Source organism: Lathamus discolor, chromosome 4 (genome assembly GCF_037157495.1).
Source record: "Lathamus discolor isolate bLatDis1 chromosome 4, bLatDis1.hap1, whole genome shotgun sequence".
NCBI lineage: Eukaryota > Metazoa > Chordata > Aves > Psittaciformes > Psittacidae > Lathamus > Lathamus discolor.
The window spans coordinates 85,096,356-85,115,200 of NC_088887.1; the positions used below are offsets into that span (position 1 = coordinate 85,096,356).

An 18,845-nucleotide genomic window follows, 5' to 3' on the forward strand; every position below is an offset into this window, starting at 1 on the left:
TGCATGGTTTGAAGTGTTTTACCATGCAGCACTACAGTTTTTCAGATTTTAAATTCTGTATTCAGATATGACTTCTCTGAAAAGGGAAAGAAGTAAAAGTGGAAGGGACTAAAAGAGGATGTTAAGTCTTTTCCTTTTGCTTCATGTTAGCATTGCCAGATCATGTGAATAGAGCAGATTGCTATTACACAAACTGTCTTTTCAATACTGCATCTGCACCCATTGCTGTTATTTCAGATCTTAAACAAGTATTTGAACATAGAGAAATTAGCCTACGAGAGAATTATTAGTCACAGTAGGCTACACCAGCTTGGTCCACTGTGTTCTATCAGCAGAAGCATTTTGCAATGATCTGCTGCAGCACTTCCAGTCCAGGTGATGTTACTTACAGGGTGAAGCAGTGGCAATAAGCTTTCCTGGTAGCTAATTTAATGAGAACAAAAAAGGCTCTGCATTCTTTATACCAAGGACGTTGTGGTACCATTAAACTAGTCTCATGTCAGTGTTTCTTTCAAACATACCACACCGAGAGACAGTGTGATGCAATGGCTGCTGCCCTCTACTCTGAGCACAGGAGTGAAAACAGTGCTCGTAGAAACCAAGGTAATAGTCAAGTAGCCAAAGAAGTTACCTGCTCACACTGAATTATGCTCACACTGAATTATGCAACGTAAGGAATTGCCCTCTGCAAATACTTTGTTAAACATTAATGCATTTTATATTTAAATATCTACCCTCCATGAAATGCTATGGCCCCATAATTTGCTTTATTGGATCAAATCTACTCTTGCTGGCAACCTAAAACTGAAACTTAAGTGCTAACTTTTGTGAAGTTGAGTGTTGAAGTAGTCATGATATCCATAATCTCCAAGATTTGTCCAAGGTTCCTTATTATTTCATGAAGTTAAGTGCTTAAGAATGGGATAAATAAAAACTAGAAAATTAGTATTTTTAAAGTAGACAACAGAAAATGAAGGACGAAGAGGCATATATTAAATTCAGTACCCTGTCAGTACTTAGAAGGTTTCTGTAGCCTGTATAAGGTGCTTCAAGCTAATAGACTGGGAGCTCTGGGTTTTCTCTTGGCTGTTTCCAAAGCTGAAGGGCTGAAACTCACTCCTTTCTTCAGAAATGCTCCCATTATCATGTTGCAATATTAATTTCTGTGAACACTCAAGGGGGAGGATTAATCCTGTCCACTGCCTGAGGAAAAAGGTAACATACTCGGTTCCCTGTGGAATCTGAAATGACAATAGAGCTCTGTGAAGCCAACAGTTCTGTTCAGATTGGGTTACAGTTTCTGATCCAATACATAAATGTTCAGGACCACACTTGGTATTATTACCAAACCCATTGCTATTTCATATAGAGTGAAGCACTGTTAGTACTGTCATCTCTCTATATAGAAGTTGGACTTGGCATTGTAACAGCTGGAAGTCTAGGTGGTCCCTCGGAATGCTGGCATAGCTGTATGTTTTGTACTTCCATGGCTGAGTGGCACTGAAGCAGGGTGTTAAGAACCTTACAGTTACATCTTTATGTTTTCAGAAATTGGAAGTGATAGCGGTAAAGAACACAGAAAATCTTCTACATGAAAAATAACAAAAAACATAGCTGAGAAGGTGGATCAGGTATTCCTGTTCCCAGAAACATCCAGTGAATCTGAAAGCTTGCATATTAAAGATCTGTATATTTGTATGAAAACTAAGGGCTGTCATTCAAATCAGTGAATGTGGTGCTGTCCGCTGTCAGCTCCTGGGGAGTTTGCACCTTTCCATGATGAACCTGACAATTATTGGAGACAGGACAGTAGATCAGACAAGCTCATGCAGATTATACAATACACTGTCCTTTGTATTTTTAAATAGAAGCAATTTCAAGATACTTTATTGGCATTTCACTCATGACCAAAAGCCACTTAAAACAGAAAGTGAACAGATATTCACAGAAAGTTGTCTCTGCCTATGGCATGGGGGTTGGAACTAGATGATCTTTAAGGTCCTTTCCAACCCAAACCATTCTACGATTATATGGAAAATACTTTGCTGTGTATTGTTAAACCCAAATAATTAAACTTACATTTATATTAAAAATATATATGTATTTACATATTTCAGTTTACAACTTGAATAATAGTGAATTATCAAAGATTCTTGATGTTACTGCAGCTGGAAACTTAAGAACTTTACATAGTTTGTTTCTTTGTAATTTCACAGAGTTTAGTGGATTGAAAATACCCTGTACTTGTTTTTAAGTCATTCAGGTATCTCAGAATTACTGTCATGGTGCAAAACCGTATGACAAAGTTTTCAGCCTGTACAGATTTGGAATGGCACGTCAGAACGAAAACCCGCTATATTTCATAGGATTGGGTGTTTGGTTTTCATTAACAACAGACCTAATCAGCTCACACAGGTTTCCCTAAGGGAGGTTTCAGACTGTCTCCATTGTGTAGGGGGGCACCCTAGCTGTGCACTGAGATTAGCCTGCAGAGATTTTACAGGGTTGAGAAAGAAAGGTAAGCTCCCTCCTGCTGTTGGTAAACATTGTTATTGTTCTCTATTCCCCACTGAATAGAACAAATGCAATTTGCAAAGTTAATTACTGCAATAATGAAAGAAATGACACAAAATGACAAGGAATTTGCTAATTCAGTAAGTCTCAAGTCATTGACATGTTAGTCCATTTACTGCTCACTGCTACTTTCAGGCACGTACTCCCTTACTCATAAATACTGAGTGGATTTGGGGGACTTAGTATCTAAGTATTAAGTTAGTAAAATAAAGATTAATGTATAAGAAGTGGTGCCTAATGATGTCTTAGGAATCGTCTGGTTGGTACCTGAGAACTAACATGGAAGAACTCTGATGAAGTATCTGAAGAAAAAAGGTCTTGGCCATCCCTGCAGGACTTACAGCATGTTTCCTTTTCAAAGTCTAAGAACAAAGACTCACCAAAAGTCCATTCAAACGCTAAAATAATTTAACCCCCAAGAAGGAAAAGGGACAAGTGAATAGGCTGCACCAAAATACTGTATTTTTAACTTGCTTACACAGTATCACAGAGGAGATGAGTGATACTAATTTCTGTGTGAACGTCTTACACGCACCTCCGGATGACAATGTGTGAATCTCTGTTTACACAGTTCCACTGGCACTAGGAGCTGTGTGCCTGGAAACCATAGGCCTGTGAAACATGGAGTGACAAGTCTCCTGAATGTGTGGCACTATACCAGCAGTGGGGAACTCAGGAAAGCCTGGGCACAGAAACAACCCTCTCAAGATCTCAGAGAGAACTCCGTGGGAATATTTCTAACTCTTTCTTTTAGAAATGACCACTGCACTTAGGTAGAAATCGTAGGTTTAAAATCCACATACACATTCCAGATGACAACTCTCTTGCAGAAATCGAGCACATTACCAGTCTGTACCTAATAATAATGCACAAAGAAACAAGTTCTTCTAAAGATCTGAATGAGAAAGCAAAAGAGAAAGTCTTGCAGGCTGAAATATATGTCTCCAAAATTTATGATAAAAAGGAGCACTGGTCTTCCTAACAGTTTCAGCTGCAACACTGAATAATCTAAGTAATCCGTTTTCTACTGAACCAAAAGGAAAAATGAAAAGACTTTCATTAAAATACAGTCATAAATTCCATCCATAAGACTTTTCCTGCAATTAAGTTACATTTGCTGATCCACTACTCCTTAAAACACAAAGACTTCAATTATTCATGGTCAAACAAAGTTGATTCTATTGCTCCAATCAAAGCAGCATTCTCTTCTATAGTGGTTATTTCTGTAGTATCTTCAAAAAGGGCACGCAGTCTATGAAAACATGTAAGTTTCTGAGTAAAAGCTATTTCCATGATCAGTCCTAAGTTTTTGCTTTTAATACTTCTGCCGTTTCCTGCTTCCATGGGGATGAAATTTGCAGGGTTTTTTTGTCCCTCTTTAAAGGGTGAGCTGATTAAATTCACCATTTTTTTTAACCCAGCTCCAATGTCCTGAAAAAAAGGAGTCTCTTTTGCACTCACTCAAAAAGAAGTAAAGAAAAATACAGGAATTTACTGTTACGAAAAACTTCATTAGTGAGAAAAGAAAACCAGGGAACTCTGCAAAATGAACTCTGTGGAACAAAGCTTGTGGTTCTTGTGCTGTCAGCAGAGGGCTTAAAGAGCTGCAGAGGGTCTAATATCCATTAAGAGCGGTACCTGCTTCTCCTACTACTAAACACTTCTATAGTACCTGCCATTCACCCTTCCATAATTCCCAACTACTGTCCATTTCCACTACTGATGCTGTCCCCCAAGAGCTGGCAGCTTGTATGGCTGCTGACTGCTGCCCAGCTTCAGTTTGGAGTACCCTTAAGTGTAACTGCCTTAATTAAGCTACAGAAGTATGCATTTTAAAGGTCAAGAGTTCCCAATCAATCTTAGGAATTTTAAGACGGGGATAATATTGCCCAAAGACACTAAGCAAAACTTGATCTTCTAGAGGTACTTGTTTCATTTTCAAACCTCAATAATGAATACAGATTCTTTGTATTCTTTTGTATAGGAAAATGCCAGGCATACATTTAGTTGACTCAGTAAAAATTCTGGCATGTGTTCTATCAAATGTAATGTTAAGAGAGAGATAAATTCTTTCCTCAGTAGACCTCCCTAATGAGTGCAACCCTGAAAGATGACAGGCTGTTACAGGCTCAAACTGTTGTATATAAATCTGTTTTCATGTAAATGTACAACAGGCTGACAATTGATTGAGACACATATATATAATAACATATTTACTTCTTCAAAAGGTAATAATTTGTTTCTAGAAAGTCGTGTGCTCTGAGTCATGTCTTCCAAAGACATTGAAGTTGATGAATGCCTACCAGGAGCAAAATAATTCTACCTGACCATCTTGCAAATGTCAGAGGCTTAGTAAAGTGTTCCTTTTTGTAGGAACTAAATATCACATTTTGTAGGAACTGGATATCATACAAAAGGATAATTGAAACAGAAAATAACAGCTAAAGTGCAAGAGGTGGAAAATTGTATCCAAGAGATACTGACAAATAGTCAACTAATGTGAATTTACACTTGTTCCTCTTTTACAAGGTTTCATCAGTTTTGTACAGAAAGTCTTGAAGAGGAGGAAGACTACAAATCCCAATGACGTATTTCTTTTACAGAAAATGTTTAGAAACTACAATGCCAGTGAAGTATGACCATGGGATTCGGCAACGAGCTTTTGAAGTTTAGATCCCTTTTTTAGAAAATAGCAATTTAATGTTTTTAATTTTCCTCAAACAAAAGGTTTCCTTGATGTGTTAGAGCTTCTTGGCTTCTAGCATGGGACAGAAAGGTGAGAAAGCAATTACCCTGTTAAAAACAGGGAAAACATCATAACCTGCTCTAAATGAGTTGTCCTTCCTTTCCTGTTCAATCCCTATGCTTACAAAACTTGCCACTTAAGTAACACCAATTTAATGTACTAGGACATGTAATAGTGGATAGAGGTTTTTCTCTGTTTGCTCCCTTTGGTTTGAAAAAGAGGAACTGAGGATGATTATGTGGGTTGGGCACTTCAGTCACAAGTTGCTTACATGCATGACTACCCTTAGAAATTTCTCTTTACTACATTATTTTTGACTCACACAGCATTGACACAAGACCTACTACAATAAAAGACTGCAAAGACCATGAAGAATTTTGGAATAATTCATTTGACAACTGTGTTTTGGGGAAAAACCATCAGTAAAAATGCTGGACAGGTAATACAACTGAACCTTTTCATTATTTAAAGACAAAAAAGATTAATTAATATTTGCTGTAGGACTTTTCACATTTCAATAGTTATATTTAAGTGGCATTCTGCTTTAGCATGAAAAGCTTAGAAGGTGCCCACCTACGTAACTAATGAAGTGAGGAGACACAGGAAAAATACAAAGTCTTCAACTGGGAAAAAAATCCTCTAAACCATACTGAGATTTACACAAGAACCATGTGGATTATAAGAATTTACCAACAGCATTATGTGTTATAAGTATATGCTAACAGGCAACTTCTGTTTTTCACAATGTAACCGTGGACTTTGTTAGTGATTTAAAAAAACCCCAACAATTTTGCAATCTGAAGAGTGGTTTATATGTCAATAGAATTTCACCATAAATCAGCCCAATTTTCTGTCTGCCATTCTAGAAAATCAGGCTGTCTGGAGGACACAGAAATTGACAATGCAGAATTTGTTCTGGAAGCATCAATATATGCTTGTATATTGTATTTCCATGGAAGAGTGAAGCACTTTATGTCTTTTGGATGTTAAGAAGTAAATTAATGTCACTATCTTATATCCTTATATTTAGAAATATCACCAGACAGTGATTGTAGGTTGGACAGGAATTCTGAAAACCAGTCTTCTGGTTGGTGTCAAAACCAGGTCCAATTATAGCAGGTTGTGCAGGACTCTGCCCAGTCTTCAGTATCTCCAAGGATGAAGATTCCACCACCTCCCTGGGCAATCTGTTTCGGTGTTTGATCACCCTCACAGTAAAACCATTTTTCATAATAGCTGAGTTTTCTAGTGCTCTAGTTTGTGTGCACTGCCAATTACTCTGTTGCTGTGCATCTCTGAGAAGAGTCTGGCACTGCTGTATCTGTACCATCCCATTAAGTAGTTGGAGACTGCAATATATTCCCTCCAAGCCCTCTCTTCTTAAGGCTGAACAAGGCCAGTTCTTTCAGCCTCCCCTTCTGCATCAGGTGCTCCAGCCCCTGATCATTTTGATTACTCTCTGGTGGACTCACTTGAATATGTCAGTCTGTCTTAAACAAGCCCAAAACTGCATGCAGCACTCCAGATGTGGTCTCCTATGCCCCAGATAGGAGGGAAGGATCACTTCCCTCCATCTACAGGCTATCCTGTCATTGATACCACCCAGGATGCGGCTGGCTAGCACATTGCTGACTCATTCAATTTGTTGTTCGCTAGGATCTTGAGGTCTGTTTCTGCCAAGTCGCTCTCCAGAGAGTACTGGCATACAGGGTTATTCCACCCTACACATGGGACTGCAAGTGCTCTTGTTGAACTTCGTAAGGTTCTTGTTGACCCAGTTTCCAGCCTGTTGAGGTCGCTCCAAAACCCTGTTCTCCAGCATAGACTACTCCCCCGAATCTGGTATTGCTTATAAACTTGCCAAGGGATGCTACTATTCTGCAGTTGCCAGTTGGACTTTGCATTGCTGCTCACATTTCCTTGAGCTTGGTATGTGAGCCAATTTTCCACTCACCTTATAGTCCATATTTCACTAATTTGTCTATAAGAATACTAAAGGTGAAAAAATTGTGGATACTTAAGATACCAACTAATATCTTGCCTAAAATAGCTGACAGTCCTTCTACATAATACAATTTACTAACTATTGGGTGATAACAGACAAACAGGATAGTCTGTGAAGTTAAACTAGGGACTGTGAATCATATAAAATATCTGTTACAAACTACATAATGACTATCTGCATATGCGAGCTGTTTCACATGAAAAGAAGTTAATGATTCTATTAACATAAAAATAAAAGTTAGATAAAACCCTAGACTTCAGGAAACCAAAGTTTATTCAGGAATGTCTGTACAGGTAGATTTGTGAGCCCAAAGGTTTGTCTGTTTTTTTCCCAGTGAACACCAGTTAGTCTAGTAAAACATACTACCTCTGTCCATGCACTCGGCCTCCCCCACTCACAGAATGCTAATTTTAAACCTGTGATGTGCATTTTTACCTCAGTCTCAGAATTAGAAAAAAGACCCCAATAAAGAAACTGAAGTTTACCTGTAGCAGAGGAAGTATTGGTGTGTGTCAAACTGCTGTTTGGAAAATGAGGAAAAGTGTATCTAGAATCACAAGCTTGATAAGATTAAGCTTTGTATTACACAGGAAATAATTATTGTTCATGTCCAGGTAGGAACAATGAATCGGTTGAGGAGATACTGTCAAGGAAAGAGAAGGTAAGAAAAAGGAGCTTCCTTTTAAATGAAATCTGAGCAATATTTCAGCGTACAGTCATATCTTCTATATTTATATTACATATAGAAAGGTACCATATGCAGACAAAAGTGCTTTAAAATATGAGAGACATTTTCTATAGTCTAAATAAATGGTGGAGTGGAATAAATAAGTAGATTGTGTTCTTGGAAGATGTGGCTTATTTTCATACAACTAAATATGCCAAGTTATCCATTTCACTATTGCATGATAATCACACATCATGGCCTAATTTTATTGTTACACTGATGCAACTGTACCAGAGCAAGTGTATCTAGCCAATAAAGAATCAGTGATGGTAATCAAGATGTATTCATTGCTCCTTTAGAATTTTTAATGCCTGTCTGGTAGAACAAATTATATCAAATAACAAATTATACAAATTAAGGCTGATAAGAAATTATTTTTTTCACCTGACATGAATTTCCTTAACAGAAAGCAGGATATAGTCTGATGTTAACTCATGTATGTTTTCAATTTTTATGAGGCAGAATAGTTGCAAGGAATGTGGCACGAAACACAGGGTCCAAGAAAAACAATATAAAAAAGCTGAAATATGCATTAATTTGAACACTCTAAATAACACGTCCTTTAACTGCCTGGATTATAAATGTGTGCAATATGCTAGTGTTTATTTATCTTTTAAAATTCAAATACATGTTAGTAAAATCATTTCATGTATTATTTCCACACACTTTATTCACATGACAGATCTAAAAAGTATTTTATGAAGCATAAGATTATTTAACAGGTACAAAAAAACAGTTTAAACCAAAACAGTTGTTCGCTTTTATGGTAAAAGGGCATCATTATGGTGAAAATAACTTTCTTCCAAGAAAATATCCCCAAAGGATTATTTTGAGTAATTCTGGAAAAATGCTATGGTGATGTTTTCTTCTGCAGTTTCTTGTACCATACAGGTGCCTCTTTATTTGTCTGTAAAATAAAGAAAGTTTCAATTGTGAGACAGTGAAAATCAGAAGTCAGAAGTAAAACATGCCATCTACACTGAAGTCTCTTTCCGATGTAGTTCACAGTGATGAGAGTTCTTTGCTTAAATGCAAATAAACTGTAAACAAGATTAAGCATTTAAGGTTCTTATTCATATATATCTGTATTAAAACCTCCTTATTTCTAGTTTATAAAAAGCAGATTATACAGTAGGAAATGATTTGTTTTAATATCTGTTGAAATGAAAACATACATCAACTGTGCCATAAATAGATTTCATATGAAATAGCATCATCTGACTTTCCCAGTTGAGAAGGGGATGGGACTTAAAAAAAGAGATCTTATATGTGCTGTAACTGACCAACCCTTTATGCAGAAATATAGTTCTTAAAAATTAAGACTTAAAAATACAAGAATTCAGCAGTTTTATGACAGTGTAGAAAGTATTTTAGTTGTATAGAATTATCTGTGAACAACTTTTCTTTGCCTTCATAATCCCAAGGGCTATTGCTACACAGTCAGGATTGCTTGACATTCTTGTGGCAAATTCAGTGTTTGCTCGTATACAGAAATAAAACTAATGAAGTGGAGCTGGAACAAGGTAACGACTGTTCTTATGTCAGGGATGGGTATAATCTCTTGCGTTAGTGAGTACTGTCTCTTTTGTCTGTTGTCCCTAAACTTGTCCTTTTACGTCTGCTCTCTACCTGTTCTTTCCTTCGAGACTTAAGACTTATTAACATTCAGTTTAGAAAACAATTTAATTCAGCTGGCATTCTGGTGGGGGGTCTCTCCACATTTTAATCTCCATCTTTCTTTCATTTTGAAGGTTTCAGTTACAAAAATACATCTTCTGTATTTGTGCAGGCTTTTTAAATTCTAGAAATTGACCTAAATTGCCAGGATTTTCACAGGAGTTATAACTTCTTTCTCCATCTAAGAGGAAACCCTGCCATGTGCCCGGTTTTGGTTCCCTGCTTCAATGTCTGAAAAGAATTTTTCAAACAGAAATTGATCAGAATTTCTAAATGTAAAAGCTTTCTTTTTTTTTTTTTTTCTTTTTCTAGATTCTTACTCCCATTTCTATATCCCTGTGTAAAACAGGATAGATTAAACACTGAAATGCTGGATCACCTACAGAACCTAACTGTTAGCTTATATTTTGGCTCTGTTTTGGATCACTGAATAGCTCCATGAAAAACAAAATTTGGGCAGCATGATTTAGCACTACTGAAAGGATTGTGCATGAGACAACACTGGGTTTGCCTGTGTTTAGTCTCATAACACTATCCAAGCAAATTTTGAACCCCTAAAATCCCCAAAAGCCCTGATACCATGTCCAAGGGAAGCAACCATTTCCTACATTTTGTATTATAGAAACAGTACCTGATGTGCTGCAATACAAACCTTGTATTGTTTAACACACTGAATTTTAAAGTTTCTGCCAGGGGAAAAAAAAAAGTGTAGATGTGTATCTGGACCAAAAGAGCACATATGCTATGCTGCAGTGTGGATACAACCAGCCTACCCTGGTAGCCTCAAGAAATGTTAAGAAAGAGTCATAATTTGTTTTGTGATTTCAACACTGCAACTTAGCTCTCTTGAATCTATCAGTTCAGAAACAGTTATAAATGAGAAACTTCTAAACTATTTTCATGAAGCTTTTAAATACTAGGGACACTAAATCTGAAGCAGGCCACTTGAAGTATTCAAAATTAAGCGTTTAGATTCTAAAGGAGTAAACCAGCATTTTAAAATATCAGTTATGCTTAGTAATAGAAGCGATACTGACTCAGGGCATGTATCTTTTTTAATATATATTTAGATATACACACATACACTTTAATAGACATATATAAATTAATATAAGGATACATAAATACACCTATTTCCCCCTTCTCCTCTCTCTATATACACACGCACATATACTCAACTCATACATGATCAGTGTAGATTTAAAATTGTATACATAGTTCGTGAACCCCTTTGGCCTTCAAAATTTTGCTAACCACTCTTAATAATGTAGTATTATAATGGAATTAAAAAAAAACACAAACTAGTTTGCTGTGAACGTAAAATGCAGGAAGAAATTTAGAAATACTAAATAGCAAAATAACATAATCAGTAATTTATCTCCGCAACACTGACCATTCCCATAAAAAGGTGCAAGTGTTCAGCTGAATTAATTATACATCACCTTGAAGTATGAACCCACATTTTTCTTTTTAAAAAGTGAGGAGAATTATCAAAAAAGCTTATGGCACTTATAGTACTTACAAATAACGTTGGCTTAGGTGTAAATATATTTTCTTCTTCATGTTCTGGCAGCTGTTTTACTGAAGATTTGTTTTTTGCAGTCACACTTTTTATGTCAGTATGAGACTGAGGTAAGTTTTGTTCATAGTGTTTACCATGTAGACTAATTAAAATCTGTTTCATTGCGGCTAGTTCCTATAAAACCACAAAAGAACAATGCTTAGTTACTCAGTAAAATTACATTTGAACCTATTAAATATTTATTTGTTAATAATATATTTATATGCACCAAACTGAATGTGTAAGTGGTGAGTAAATCTAAAAAGCACGAACATACACTTGCCATAATTAATAAGATTACTAACTGGACATGAGTAACAAAATAAAAAAGGCACATAGGATTTATACAACTCAAATTTTGTATTGCTTAAAGGCTGTAAAAGAGAGCATTTACAGTGTAATAAGGACCCCAGTATCTCTTTTAACTTCAGCTTCCATTTGATTTAAAATAATGCTTTTTAATTTGTTTTGTCAGGCCAAAGGAGTTTACAAATCTGATTTGAATGACTGTGACAAATTGTACTTTCGAGTGCTAGATCTTGCACAGAAGTCTTATAAATACATTACTAGAAATATATATGTGCCCTTCTATCCAGATCAGACAAGGAAAATCAATGAAAAATCCTTAAGTGGGCCTATGGCAAAAATGGGATCAGAGTAGAAAAGAAATTTTGTGAAAAATGAAAGTTCCAAAATGGGAAAAGGAAACCAGAAGTATATAAAAATGCAGACTTTGTTGGATGCTCTAACAATTTGCTTTGCAAACAATTTGGATTAATTAAAAAAGTAATCTTTTTTTACTACTTAGCTGAACAAAACAGGCTATTCAAAATGTACAGTAGAGAAAGGAAAAAAACCCTAATATTTTGTGACTTTAGCTGGACATCTTTTGTCATCTTACATCACCTAGTAGCTAATCTTCTCTCCCCCCCCCCCCCAATGGATACAATCACTAGAAAATAATTTACTGAATTTAAAGCACTTAGTAGTAGTAGTAGTAGTAGCAGTAGTAGTAGTAATTGTCCTATTATTTAGAGGATTGATTATTGTAGAACTAGAACAGCAAGGTCAGTAGGAAAGCCTTTCAAAGTAAATTTTATGACAATTTTATATATTTTTTTAAACTATTAATGGTTTTGTTTGCTTGCTTTTTATAAATGCTGTTTTCTTCAGTAAGCAATACTATTAGTGTGTTAGCATTCTATATAATTAACATTCTATCTTATCATTCAGCCAGAACAGGGTGGTAACTCATATTTATAGCTGAATAACAAACATTTGTTATATCTTACCTATTTCTCAATACTTGCCAGAAAATTACATTGGTGCACATTCTATTTTTCATTGCATTATTAGTAATGAGTTAAAACCCCCCTCAGCCTTTTAAAACATTCCTGCCATATACCTTTTCTCTGTCCACTGCTGCCTTTAATACAAGATAGAAAGTAAAAAGAATCAGGTTGTTGCCTTTAAATTGTCCCACACTAACTCGGTTATATGAATGGATGTTATACTCCACAGATCAGCTGTATCGAGTGTACAAATTGTTCTTGTATCTCAGTCATTTAATATTAAGTATTTGCATAATTCAGCCATGTGTGGTGGCATGTTGAAACAGCATGACTGCAGAGCAGCTGTTTAAAAGGACTGCATAGCTGATGCCAACATGTTTTTCAAAGTTGTAAACTCTGCAAAGATGTTGCCAAAGCGACACATAGACAGAATTTCTTGATGAAAATAACTCAAGCAAGTATACAGCAAATAAATACACCATCACAGGAGATTAAATTGTACATAAACAATGTTTTGACATTAACAAGTGCTGTTCCTATACTTAAACTGTGTTACTCCATGGACCAAATAGCTGCACGTTTGAACAAGGCAAACCCCAAAAACTGTCACGCAGATTTATTTCAGAAACAGAGTTGAAACCTGTATGTGCAGGGTCAAATTCTCTTGTGTCAAGATCCACTTGGCAGTCTAAGGTCTTCTTTACTTCACAGAATCTGTCCTGTACTTGACAGCCCTGTCTGCTTTCAGACTTGGAATAGGCTCTGGAGAATCAGCTCTCACACGAGCTTCCCCTGTGACAGGAGAATTCTCTAATGTGAAGCTATAGAAAGGAATGACAGGGAGTGGGGATGACAAATGAGCCCACAACAAGTAAATTATTTTGGCATCACAGCCAAATTTATCACGAGAATTTAGCTAAAGTTGCCTTAGTATTTATTCTAAAATCCTTCCACATTTAGTGAGACAGACCTTAACAAGCTTGGCAAAACAGCACAGGAAAACACTGACTCCAATAGAATCACTGGTATGTGTACTGCTGAACAAGAAAAGAAAATTGGCCCAATAAACACATTTGCAAGAGATTTGCTGCTTTTAACCAAGGAAATACTGTAAACAAAATTCTGTCCTGAACTGCAATAATTTTACCCATCTCTGTAGGTTTCTCTGCTCCCGAGCACAACCTTAATTCTTAGCTTTACTTTAAAGTTCTAAACACAGGGTCATTAGCACTACCTGCTACTGGTAATGGGCTACCATGATTCGATAATATTTTCCAATCCTAAAAATTGGCAAGTTGGTCTAGAAAGCTAGCAAGAAAAAAGAAGCTCTGGAGATTGTGCTTAGCAGAAATATATGGATTTGTCCAGTGTGAACAGGAACTTGAGAAAAAAGGGGAGGTAAGTATAGGGTTCAAAATAGATGGGAAGAATCTCTTGTGTAGAAGGACACACATTACTTTCAGGATAAGCTACGTAAAGGAAGACGTGGAGAAAAATGGATGATCAAAATTTTTATACATTTCTGCTGTAGCATGGTCTTATGTCCAGGCAGAGTGATGCAAATTGTTTGCTTACAGTATTCACGTCAGTTACTCACTGCACTGTAGAAACAGCATTGCTAAAACTCTGCATTTCCCAGTTTCTCTGTGCAGGTATTTGGTTCTTGCCACGCTGGCTCCTGGACATCTAAGCAAGCTACGCGTCATTGTGTTGAAGCTTCCAGGTCTGAGGACTTTGGCTTTGGAGAGCTGGGCAGCAATCCTTCTTGGGAGGACTATGAGTACTAACACCTCTGAGTGGATTCACCCAGCTCTTCTCCGTGCTGGCTTTACAGCTTTGGTCTCCCTGTCCCAAGCTTTGCAAACACAAGCACCCACTCCCTGCTTACACAATATTCTCTGGGGATGTGGCAGTGCAGACAAATGGAAGACAATGCAGTTAACAAGAAAAGGTGGATTAAAATGAAACAAAGAAAAATGAAAGTATGCAGCTGGCACAAATCCACTGTTTATTGTAGAATGAAAGAATGGTTTGAGTTGGAAGGGACCTTAAAGATCATCCAGTTCCAACCCCTGCCATGGGCAAGGACACCTTCCATTAGACCAGGTTGCTTAAAGCCCCATCCAACCTGGCCTTGAACAGTGCCAGGGATGGGTCAGCCACAACTTCTCTAGACAACCTGTTCCAGTGTCTCACCATTCTCATAGCAAAGAACTTCCTCCTAATGTACAAAGTGCATTAGGAATAATGTACAGTGTACATTAGGAAAAATGTACAATGAATGTCACCCATACAAACAAATGTCAGGACTATATTATTAAATACTTTGAAAGTCTGTCCAAAGAAACCTGTTGAATTTTTGTTAAGGATGCTAACCTACTCTGCCTACCTGCACAAATGCTAAAAAAACAAAGTAATGAGCTGTATGACACATAAAGTGGAATTTAATTTAAGCTTATAACACCTAAATTTATGTGTCTGAACATAATTATCTACACATGAGCTAGAAATCTAATTTTCCATTACAGACAGTGTAGCTTGGCAAATGGTTAAACTTACTCAGAAGTGGACATCTATTGGTGTGCCAGCTGAATTGTGCTGTCGTAACATTAGCCATATTGAATAGGCTGCTTACCTCACCACAGATGCCTCCATTTAGATACATAAATTTAGTTGTAGTAAGTTGAATCTATTTCTCACTTCACTCTCCTTATAATTTACTTTGCTCAGCCTTCTGCTTCACCTAAACCAACTTTCATCCAGAATAGCCAACGTGCAATCATAATTCTCCATACACACGTATTTGAAGTATCGAATTGCTGTGTGAAAAAGAACTGCACTTTTAGAACAGGCATTCACACCATAGATCGTGTAAGTTTTCCTAAACGTACACAGGCTCACACTTTAGAACAATCTAACATCCTATATTCCACTTACTTATACATATCATATTAATTCACATTTAATGAAAACTACTTGAACTAGAAAAGAATCATTGAAACTTTTGCACACATAACCAGAAAGTAGCCGGAATTCAAGATAAGTAAATGGGTTGAGAACAATGGGAGTGATGTAGCAGGAGGTGAGGTAAGGTAACATGTACTGCACTGTAAATATTATCAGAAGGATGGACTTGCTTATTTCCATTTATTTTTGGCACTGTGATGTATGACCACCTTAGTTAAAAACAGCAAAGGTGTTTTTGTGTGCCAGTACACAAACGGAGAAGGAAATACTTAGGTACAGACAAAGCACACATACCAATCCTTTCCATGATGTTCATTAATTAAAAACTTTCATGTTTTGGGATTTTTATTAGGTTGAATGCTATCAGCGCTGTTTTTGTGGAACTCTTACAGTCTGCAAAAACTGTATGCCATATTAAAATCATCAAGCTTTAAAAGTGTTAAAGGAACCAAGCCAAAGAAATGTCAATCATATTTAAAAGGCAAAACAGAAAAGACAAAATAGTTAGATGCTATCTGGTCATATTACTTATATTTCAGAAGAATCTGAGATTCTTATGGCAATGTTTGATCTTCGAGCAAGTAAAAATAAGTTATATTTTATTTAAAATTATTTTTACCTGTTTATTATGGATAATTGAAAGAGAACCTAGGAAAATGGAAACTGAAGATAAGTTTGGGAATATGAAGGGTAAAATTTGATTCCTTCAGCTAGCAATGTAACTTGAAGACAGAGACAAGCAAATACAAAGAGATGCGGCAATATAAAATATATTTTGAGTTACAAATACTACAAAGTGATCTCTATTAACATTGTTTTTGTTGTCCTTGATACACTCTCAAACATACATGTACCAGAAAAGCATCTTACACTTTCCTGATTAAGTAGTAGAAACATTCAGAATTAGTATATTAAATATTATAACAAAATTATAACTTAAATAAAACAAAATGAAAAAGAAGGATATGGAAAATGACTGAGGTATAAAATGAATGCCTTTTTATCAAGTAAATGATGAAATATATGAAAAAATCGCCTACGTTAAGCACATCACGTATTTATCAAGGTAGTAATTCCATTTCTTTTCAGTGGATTGTCAACAAGTATAAAGATTTTTCTTCTTGCTGTCGCTGTCACATAACTATAATTAAAGCAAGAAAGAATCCTCTCCATGCACTCAAAAGCTTGCAAAGGCACTTAACATTATATATCTGTGTCTATAAATATAGTAAGTTATATAAGCAATTATAATATATATTTATAAATCTGCTCTGCAAGCAGATGCAAAATAACAGTCTCAAGAAAAAAAAACAACTGCGTTACAGGAATCAGTTACATAAACGTCAGTTCTAATGTTCTTATGGCAGGGATGTCTTGCACCTTCAAATAATCTCCATATTATAATCTTAAAAAGAAACTTTACACAGATCAAACTGAACAGCTGGAAAAGATCAGTAGGAAGAGACATATACCATTCTAGTCTGAAGATAATTCATTCTGATGGTAAATTTAATGTTTTTTTTTATATCACTAGAATCATCACAGAAGAAGCCAATGGGTGTCAAGCCCATCTGATTCCTTCCTCATGCAGTAAACCACTTGGTTATTGCACTCAGATAAAGCAAAAGTGACCCTAACAATAGCATGTATAGTTATCAGAACCTTTACCATGACAAACAGTATTCTACTTTTAGATTTATACATAATTTATGATTGTGAATTTCATCTTGGATTAGAACTCTATTTTGAAGAACAGAACTGAACAAGAAGCTGAACAAGAAATTTCTGTCCTAGAAAATGTTTTAAGATTCTGGCAGAACCACTCAGTTACGATGACTGACAAGTGTTCCCAGAGAAGAAAGCAGTATAAATTCCCAGTAAAAGGAAGAAAACACAGAAAAGGCACTAAATACTATGGTCTTTAAACAAGAAAAGCAATTCTGCTGAAAAAAAAACCCAACCAGAAAATTCAGCTGAAGGAGGGATAAAAACAGGTTTACCTCCCTCAGAGATGCTGATCAAAACTTAAGGTCTCTCAGAATTTGTGAGCCAAGTATTAAGAAGATCATTTTAGATGTGTGTCCCCACCCCCACTCTTTAAGTCTTCTGTACTGTTACAGTAAAGCATGTATGTTCAGGACCTCATTGGGAATGCTTGTATTCCTCACTTTAACTGCCATATGGTCCCCATGTGGTTAAATTAGAACTCAAAATAAAAATATGTATTCAGTTTGGAGAAACTTGAGAGATTACAGCACTGTCTTTAGGACCAAGAACACTTGACTATACAGCTCCCCTTGCATAGAGGGGACCAGGCAAAAAATGGCTTCATGAGAGACCTAGTACACCTCGAGTCCAGAGACCGGAATCTTCTTTATGTGAAAGTCAAATAGTAGGATTGAGTTTAGCAGTCTAGTGACTATTCTGGCTGTATTACCTTCTGAAATAACAGCAACAATAAAAACAATAGCTGTAATAGAACATGCAAGTGAGGGAAGACAGCAGTACTGAGATGAAAAACATGTTCATACTAAGTCAGTGCAATCTGTCTTCACATGCACATATCCTCCCATTTAGGCAGCTATTGTAGTCTTCAGACAACAAGTCAGCACAGGGAAAAGCAGAGTTCAGAAAATGAGGTTATGGGTATGCTAAAGAACACGGATTTGAGAAACCTAAACTGGCATTTATGAATGCTGTATCCATTTGGTAGTGTTTTGTAAAGAGCACATTGCAGAAATGATTTCTCAGTCTCTCAAGAATTAAAAGTTTGTGTTCAATATCCTTCAATTCTTGGAAGTATTCAGAGGAAAAAAATAATTTTATACTTCCTATAATTCTTGAGAGAAAATGATCTCTTTCTGGAAAAGGGCAGGTTCAGAAGAAACTCTCTTCAGAGTGGTCTGTCTCAAGAGTGTTCAGTAGAGTCAAGCTTGATGGGCACATAAGATTATGTATTGTTCCTATGAAGTCTGTGCATTCTCTTACTTGGATCCCTCTTAGATTCCTGCTGTGATTTTCTGTGAAAGTAAAGGTGGGCTAAAAATGAAGTTGTACTGTTTCGTAGCTGATCCTAAGATGGAGAGGCATCTTTGTGAGAACTCTTGCAGTTCAGCTTTAGAACATGTGACTGGCTATTTCCAGTAATATTTAAACCTAGGCAGAGTAGCTTGTCTGATTCCTCTATATAGCTGTTAGTGAGAATTTCATAGGTTACAATTATTTTGCTGATTTCAGACAAGGATATGGTAAATCATACCCTAATAATGCGTATTTTTCTTTCCTGACTATAAATC

The 18,845-nt window shown here is 36.2% G+C and overlaps 1 protein-coding gene across 6 annotated transcripts in view; it reads right to left on the reverse strand.

Moving 5' to 3' along the window:
* Nucleotides 1-8,695: 8,695 nt before the first annotated feature.
* Nucleotides 8,696-18,845, reverse strand: part of PIBF1 (progesterone immunomodulatory binding factor 1) — a 121,847-nt gene continuing 111,697 nt past the window's right edge. For 3 of the 6 annotated variants that reach the window (XM_065678127.1, XM_065678123.1, XM_065678124.1), the window contains 2 exons: nucleotides 11,252-11,425; nucleotides 8,696-8,959 (listed from right to left, as the gene is read on the reverse strand). In XM_065678127.1, coding sequence (XP_065534199.1) covers nucleotides 8,903-8,959; nucleotides 11,252-11,425 — 231 coding nt within the window. In that variant the 3' untranslated portion in view covers nucleotides 8,696-8,902. Of the gene's footprint in view, nucleotides 8,960-11,251; nucleotides 11,426-18,845 lie in introns of those variants that run through there. The other 3 variants (XM_065678126.1, XM_065678128.1, XM_065678125.1) reach the window with 3 other exon arrangements.